This window comes from Primulina tabacum, chromosome 14, assembly GCF_025594145.1.
Source record: "Primulina tabacum isolate GXHZ01 chromosome 14, ASM2559414v2, whole genome shotgun sequence".
Taxonomy (NCBI): domain Eukaryota; kingdom Viridiplantae; phylum Streptophyta; class Magnoliopsida; order Lamiales; family Gesneriaceae; genus Primulina; species Primulina tabacum.
The window spans coordinates 28,237,596-28,246,265 of NC_134563.1; the positions used below are offsets into that span (position 1 = coordinate 28,237,596).

Consider the following 8,670-nt stretch of genomic DNA (forward strand, 5'->3'; position numbering starts at 1 on the left):
AATAGACTTGTTATTTATTTTTTTTTACCAAAAATGGTAATAAGTTATGAATGATATGTATGGTTCATTTTATTACTTTAAATAAAATGTATTATTTTTACATAACGACTACAATAAATAGAGATATCCTCTGATAGATAGTATAAACAAAAGGATATTACTAGAGTAGTATGACATATTATAATAAAAGACTATTTTTCTACTATTGTTACTCGTTCTATATTACTTCATTCTTAGTTCGGTCTACTGGTATTCTATTTAAGATTGTGTTTTGATTTTCCTTAAGATGAATAATGCTTCTAGTTTTTCTTAAGAAGAATTTTTCTTCTGGTTTTCTCAAGTAATACATCACTACAAAAAAAAAAGAGGCTAACCGTCGCTAAAACCGTCGCCTGTTTGGTAGTCCGTAACCGGAGATCGCGTCGCTTTCTATCACCGACGATTTCTCAATAATCGTTACAAATTAGCGACGGTTTAGCGACTGTTAGTTAAACCGTCGCTTATATTAGCGACGGTTACATACAAAACGTCGCTAATTTAAGCGACGGTTTTTAATCAACCGTCGCTATATTTAGCGACGGTTTTAGATATAGCGACGGTTTTTATAAAATCGTCGCTTTCTTTTTTAAAAAAAATTTCCTTAAATACGTAGTGATATAAAAATAAATTTGGTCCACTATAATTGAAAAAAAATTAACAACAAAATTTGAGAAATGTAATCATATTACTAATCTACAAATAATAATACAAGTGTTTGGTACAAATGTCGTAAAAAAATTAGAAAAAAACGTGGCTACGGTGACTGGGTCTCGTCATCGTCGTCTCCATCCCCGTACCCCTGGGTAAGAGGAACATAACTATGTGATAATCTGTGGGTACGAGATGAAGAAACAACTGCTGCGCCACGGGATCGACCCCTGTGAGAAGTGCATGGTCCAAGCAACGCGCGGCCTGATGTATGTGCAGTAGCTCCCTGCAGCATGCCTGCAGCTAGGACTCGGACCTGCTCCTCTAGTGACGCCATGCGATCTCTCAGCATGGCGTTCCCCGCCTCTGTAGCCTGCATCCTCTCGCAAAGCTCATCGTTAGGGCGTAACGATGAGTCTAGAGTCTGTCGCATGTCTGTCATCAGCTGGGACTCAGACGACTGACTGACACCCGATGACCCACCATGTCGACCCGGAGCCATCTCATCTGGATATAAGGTGTTGGCCATCGACCCACACCCGTACATCTTCCCCTTCTTCTTCCTCCCACCACAGTCTTGAACATGATGTTCACCGATTGTGGGCTGGGAACAGCAGGCTCTGATCCATCATCTGCGGGAGTCATCGACTCAGCCATGTAGCGCTCCATCTCCTCCTATGATGTTGATAAAAAAATAAATCAAATCGATTTTTCTTAATGTAACGTTAATGTGAATAACGAAATTTCATAAACTTACGTGGAGCAGGCGGGAAGCGCGTGCCAACGAACGATCCATCGTCATGTCGATATGTGTGAACGTATAGCTCCCATGACGTCGGATCTCTGCCATGTCGTGCTCGCTAAAATAAATTCATTAATTGTAAAACATTAACATTTATAATTAATGAGAAACATATATATATGTTAAAGTACAACTGAAAAGTATTAAACTAGAAGAAATACCAGATCCTGTCCGTGAGCGCTGTACGTCTTCGCACCTACAATGTGCTCCGTCGTCCATGTACCTTCACCTGCTGGCTCGCTGTTCCTGTTGGCCTTGTTCTTCGCGGCTCTCTCCTGCCAATCCTGCTGGACTGCTGCCAGGCAGCAGTCCAAGAAGCCCATCTCTCAGGCGTGACCTTCTGTGGATGATGGTCACTGGTCCTCCAGCCGTGAATAGTCCGGCGGTAGAGGGTGACAGTGGTACGGAACCACAAGTCCCATACCTGAGCATCAATGTCAGCAGCCCATGTATACCTCGTCTGCAATATTTTTTATTTAAGTAAGTTAATCCTTTAATAAAAATTGAAACATTTTATTGTAAAAATTAATTGTTTAAATAAAGACTGACACAGAATTGCTCCCAGTACCACTGCCGCTGCTCAAGGTGTCACATACCTCAACGACCAGCCGGGATCACGTCTGCAGTGAGAACTGAGCCGATATGTATCTCGAGACACGGCTATTATGTGAGAAAAATCTATAACCACGAAAACATGTCGTTGTAATCTTTTTTCTAAAAGTATTCAATAATTAGAACAAAATATTTTCAAACAATTACTTTAAGTTTAAAAAAAATTTATTTACATCACATCCCTGATGGTGAGCTCAATCCTGTCATCAGGCGGTGGAGGAGGCGGAGAATCATTCGCGATGTCCAGACATAGTGTGTAAACTGCAAACCCAAAAATTTGTTAATATAAAGACTTCAGATAACGAATAAAAGTTTTGAACATTCAATACACAGTTTTAAACATTTGGTACACGGAAATTTATATTAATCGTTGTGAAACAAATCTAGTCACTCTGATGACATTGTCATTCGTCATCGTCGGTTGGAACAGATTCATCTCTTTCGCTATCAGTGGAGTGTACATCCATTTCAATGTCATACACAACATCGACATCAACAAGATTTTGCGATGCTAACAGAAATTGAGTTTCAACAGCATGTGTTTCATTGTCATTGTTCTGAAAAGCATTCGTGATATCCTCGGGTGAGGTAACATGTGCGGTGACATCAGATGCATAAGCTCTTTGACGCAAACTGCTCACATACATCTATTCTGAAACAACTCTTCTTGTCGTAAGATATCTCAAATAGACCACTTGTGACGCTTGTGTCGCAAAGACAAATGGCTCCCATGAACCTAAACTTCTTTTACAATTAACATCTACAATCTTGTACTTACTGTGTATGTGCGTGCCTGAACGAGGATTGATATCAAACCACGAACATATGAATAGTATTGCTTGCTTCAGTGGGAGACCAGAATACTCAACTTCAATTACTTCTTGTACTTGTTCATAATACTCTGTACACTCTCCACGTTTGTATTGATTGCTAACTTGAATGCCTAAGTTGTTTGTGGCTTTATAAGTTGTATCATTAACTGTGTGGAAGTTGAAATCCATTGACATTATATCCTCGATACGTATTGACCTTTTGAAATGACCCGCTGCAACCTGTTTTATCATTGGAGATATAGATTCTGCTCTCTGCAATTCAGTCTACATTGATAAATATATTACGAGAAAAATTAAGGTTTCACTTATCGAGTTATTGTCCACAAACTTAAATAGTCAGAAAATATTTGCTTACGTAACTCTTGAACCACCCAAATAAATTGTTATGCAACAATGAGTCAATATCATGCATGATTTACAAAATAAATAATTTCATGAATTTTATGAATTTTAGCGTGGTATTTTATTTATGAATTTTAGCGTAGTAGATTATTTATTTTGTAAATCATGCATGAGTTTTTTTTACTAGATAATTAAGTTAATGTTATTTTTGTAGATACTTATTTAACTTTTCGTTTTATAGTTTTTGATAATAGATTTTAAAAAAATTAATATTTAAACACTTGTAGGCTTCAATGGGCACGGATAGAAGTTGGATGTATCGTAGGTTGGAGAATGGGTTTTTAAGTAGTGAATTTTGTGTTGGTGTTGAGACATTTGTGTCATTTGCACTAAGTCATCCTGAGTGTTTATTGGATGTGAAATTACGATGTCCATGCAACGGTAAGAAGTGTCGAAACAAATGTTTTGAGGATGTCGAGACTGTAAAGTTTCATTTAGGAAGATATGGTTTCGTACCGAACTATTATTGTTGGCAGTTTCATGTTGATCAGTACGTCCCTCCTATGTTTCCAAACTTCAATATGGAGGCTCCTTCTTCATCTACTTGTTTCGTAAACAGATCAACTCAACAAGAATTCATTGACCCGATTCAATCTGATCAATACTTCTGTAATACTGAACATGAAAACCAATACTTCGGTGACACAAATAAAAATGAAACGAATGAATTTGCCGAAGAAAATCCCCGTGCAGACTACTTGCACATGAGAGAATCCATACTTAAACGAGGCTGATATTGACTCATTGTTACATAACAATTTATTTGGGTGGTTCAATAATTACGTAAGTAAATATTTTCTAACTATTTAAGTTTGTGGACAATAACTCGATAAGTGAAACCTTAATTTTTCTCGTATTATATTTATCAATGTAGGTTGAATTGCAGAGCGCAGAATCTATGTCTCCAATGATAAAACAGGTTGCAGCAGGTCCGTTTCAAAATGTCAATACGTATCGAGGATATAATGTCAATGGTTTCAACTTCCACACAGTTAATGATACAACTTATAAAGCAACAAACAACTCAGACATTCAAGTTAGCGGTCAGTACAAACGTGGAGAGTGTACAGAGTATTATGGACAAGTACAAGAAGTAATTGAAGTTGAGTATTCTGGTCTCCCACTGAAGCAAGCAATACTATTCGGATGTTCTTGGTTTGATATCAATCCTCGTTCAGGCACGCGCGTACACAGTAAGTACAAGATTGTAGATGTTAATTGTAACTGAAATTTAGGTTCATGGGAGCCATTTGTCTTTGTGACACAAGCGTCACAAGTGGTCTATTTGAGATATCCTACGACAAGAAGAGTTGTTTTAGAATAGATGTATGTGAGCAGCTTGCGTCAAAGAGCTTATGAATCTGATGTCACCGCACATGTTACCTCACCCGAGGATATCACGAATGCTTTTCAGAACAATGACAGTGAAACACATGCTGTTGAAACTCAATTTCTGTTAGCATCGCAAAATCTTGTCGATGTCGATGTTGTGTATGACATTGAAATGGATGTACACTCCACTGATAGCTGAAAGAGATGAATATGTTCCAACCGACGATGACGAACGACAATGTCATCAGAGTGACTAGGTTTGTTTCACAACGATTAATATAAATTTCCGTGTACCTAATGTTTAAAACTGTGTATTGCATGTTCAAAACTTTTATTCATTATCTGAAGTCTTTATATTAACAAAAATTTTGGGTTTGCAGTTTACACACTATGTCTGGACATCGCGATGATTCCCCGCCTCCTCCACCACCTGATGACAGGATTGAGCTCACCATCAGGGATGAGATGTAAGTAATTTTTTTTTAAAACTTAAAGTAATTGTTTGAAAATATTTCGTTCTAATTATTGAATACTTTTAGAAAAAAGATTACAACGACATGTTTTCCTGGTTATAGATTTTTCCCACATAATAGTTGTGTCTCGAGATACATATCGGCTCAGTTCTCACTGCAGACATGTGATCCCGGCTGGTCGTGGAGGTATGTGACACCTAAGCGGCGGCAGTGGTACTGGGAGCAGTTCTGTGTAAGTCTTTATTAAAACAATTAATTTTTACAATAAAATGTTTCAATTTTTATTAAACGATTAACTTACTTAAATAAAAAATATTGCAGACGAGATATACATGGGCTGCTGACATTGATGCTCAGGTACGGGACTTGTGGTTCCGTACCACTGCCACCCTATACCGCCGGACCATTCATGGCTGGAGGACCAGTGACCATCATCAACAGACGGTCACGCCTGAGAGATGGGCTGCTTGGACTACTGCCTGGCAGCAGCAAGATTGGTAGAACAGAGCCGCAAAGAACAAGGCCAACAGGAACAGCAAGCCTGCAGGTGAAGGTACATGGACGACGAAGCACATTGCAGGTGCGAAGACGTACAGCGCTCACGGATAGGATCTGGTATTTCTTCCAGCTTAATACTTTTCAGTTGTACTTTAACATATATATATGTTTCTCATTAATTATAAATGTTAATGTTTTACAATTAATGAATTTATTTTAGCGAGCACGACATGGCAGAGATCCGACGTCATGAGAGCTATACGTTCATACACATCGACATGACGATAGATCGTTCGTTGACACGCGATCCCGCCTGCTCCACGTAAGTTTATAAAATTTTGTTATTCACATTAACGTTACATTAAGAAAAATCGATTTGATTCATTTTTTATCAACATCATAGGAGGAGATGGAGCGCTACATGGCTGAGTCGATGACTCCCGCAGATGATGGATCAGAGTCTGCTGTCCACAGCCCACAGTCGGTGAACAGCATGTTCAAGACTGTGGTTGGGGGGAAGAAGAAGGGGAGGCTGTATGGGTGTGGGTCGATGACCAACACCTTATATCCAGATGAGATGGCTCCGGGTCGACGTGGTGGGTCATCGGGTGTAAGTTAGTCGTCTGAGTCTTAGCAGATGGCAGACATGCGACAGACTCTAGACTCATCGTTACGCCGTAACGATGAGCTTTGCGAGAGGATGCAGGCTACAGAGGCGGAGAACGCCATGCTGAGAGATCGCACGGCGTCACTAGAGGAGCAGGTCCGAGTCCTAGTTGCAGGCATGTCACAGGGAGCTACTGCGCATACATCAGGCAGCACGCTGCTTGGACCAGGCACTTCTCACAGGGGTCGATCTCGTGGCGCAACAGTTGCTTCTTCATCTCGTACCTACAAATTATCACAGAGTTATGTTCCTCCGACGCATGGGTACGGGGATGGAGACGACGACGACGACGACGATAACGAGACCCAGTCACCGTAGCCACGTTTTTTTCTGATTCTTTTTTTACGACATTTGTACCAAACACTTGTATTATTATTTGTAGATTAGTAATATGATTACATTTCTCAAATTTTGTTGTTAATTATTTTTCAATTATACTGGACAAAATATATTTTTATATCACTACTTATTTAAGGAAATTTAAAAAAAAAAAAGACCGTCGCTGAATATAGCGACGGTTGATTAAAAACCGTCGCTTCATTAAGCTACGGTTTAGCGACGGTTTGTATATAACCATCGCTTAAATTAGCGACGGTTTGTATGTAATCGTCGCTAATATAAGCGACGGTTTAACTAAACAGTCGCTAAATTAGCGACGGTTTAACTAAACAGTCGCTAAATTAGCGACGGTATTTTTCAACAAAACCGTCGCTAATTTGTAACGGTTATTGAGAAATCGTCGGTGATAGAAGGCGACGCGATCTCCGGTTATGGATTACCAAACCGTCGCTAAAACCGTCAGTTAAAACTTTAGGTGACGGTTAAAACCGTCGCTAGCCTCCTTTTTTTATAGTGATATATATTCTCAAATATTTTTTGAAGTTATTTACGAGGTGGTTAACTCTCTGAGCTATGATGCAGATACTGTTAGAATCGAACTCACAAGTGAGTGATGAAACTGAGAGTAGAAGAAGCTGTGAGGTATGAATTTCATTGTCTCATATCTTGATCTGTATGAATAAATTTGTTGTTTTGTGCTTTGATTATGATTAAAAAAACATAAAAATTGTGATGCCTGTCGTAGAATGAATGCAGTTACAGACCACCTGGAAGTGAATCATTGCCTAAATGGATAGTTGTTAAAACCTCTAACTTCGAAAGACAACCAAACCATTATGGGGATCTCCAGAGGTACTGGAACTAAATTTAGAGTTTTTTCCTATATCATGTGAGGCACTATATACTTTTGGACTAGTGCAGCAGAAGATAAGTTCATCGATGGGTTTGTTCGCTGTGCCTGTTGGAATAAAGCAGAAGATAAATGTAAATAAGCTCGTTCTAAAGGTTACTAATGATCCGTATCTTCTATTTATCTGTATATCTATATATATCAGCATGATCATGATATATAGAATCTCAAAATTGCAGTTCCTAGCAAGCAATTTTGTTGTGATGCTTTTTCATTATGATGGCATTGTTGATACGTGGAAGGATTGTCAACAGAGCAATCAGGTCATGCATGTATCTGTGGAAAAACAAACTAAATGGAAAGCCTAAAATAAAATTTTACCACTCGCAAATGAGTGGGAATGTATCATGTGCTTCGCCTGTATATAACCTTTAGGAGTTTATGGCCCGACCATATCAAAATATTATTTTTGGGACAAGAAGAATGTTCTTTCTCTCCACACAAAGTCATATTACTTGAAACGGATACATTTACATAGGGTCTCAACTGGGTGGTATCCTTAAACCAATCAGGAAATGAAATAAAAGGATTGTATCAAGAACCATGTTGGGCGATCGATTTTCATTCGCAATCATGGATTTTCAGAGGGATGCTAAATCTAAAGAGTGTCATTGAATAGGTGGTTTGCCAAGATATTCTTGCATCCTGATATAGTAGCAGATTATGATTATATTTCTTGTGGGACGAAGAGATAGGAGTCGAAACTTCCACCCTACAAGGTATGCAAAACCCATATTTATTCAAGACTTAATTTTCACACATTACTAGTATTATTTTTGAAATAGGTATTGGGTGTTCAGATATTTATCAATTGTCAGAGATGAAGGATCAGAGATATCACAACCAGGGCTTGAAATAGGGGAATCTAAGGTGCATCACCTTATAACTGCACGATGGAAGAGATCAAAAGTACACAGGTTTGTTCATGCCTATTTCCCTTATTAGCATATAACAATTCTTAAATCTATGAAAAAAGTGAATGAAACCATTTTATAAGAAGACAATGCAGGTATCATATACAGTTAAATAAATGATAGTGCAGGAGGACTTACAAAGTTGGTGGTAAGGAAACTCAATATGATGATAACAGCACTCATCCTCCTTGCACAGGGTAC

The 8,670-nt window shown here is 38.6% G+C and overlaps 1 protein-coding gene across 1 annotated transcript; it reads left to right on the plus strand.

Annotated features, from left to right (window-relative positions):
• Nucleotides 1–4,689: 4,689 nt before the first annotated feature.
• On the plus strand, nt 4,690–6,609 carry LOC142525611 (uncharacterized). The gene is made up of 5 exons (XM_075629940.1): nt 4,690–4,925; nt 5,049–5,135; nt 5,244–5,373; nt 5,463–5,756; nt 6,043–6,609. The coding sequence occupies exons 1-4, from the start codon at nt 4,873–4,875 to the stop codon at nt 5,640–5,642; spliced, it is 450 nt and encodes a 149-aa protein (XP_075486055.1). The 5' UTR covers nt 4,690–4,872; the 3' UTR covers nt 5,643–5,756; nt 6,043–6,609.
• Nucleotides 6,610–8,670: the final 2,061 nt, after the last annotated feature.

Bases quoted from the DNA above. Each gene is read 5' to 3' on its own strand.
- LOC142525611 (XM_075629940.1), top strand. From the start codon at position 4,873: ATGAATATGTTCCAACCGACGATGACGAACGACAATGTCATCAGAGTG. The intron at 4,926-5,048 runs GTTTGTTTCACA...TTGGGTTTGCAG, and splicing joins AATGTCATCAGAGTGACTAG to TTTACACACTATGTCTGGAC. The intron at 5,374-5,462 runs GTAAGTCTTTAT...AAAATATTGCAG, and splicing joins GGTACTGGGAGCAGTTCTGT to ACGAGATATACATGGGCTGC.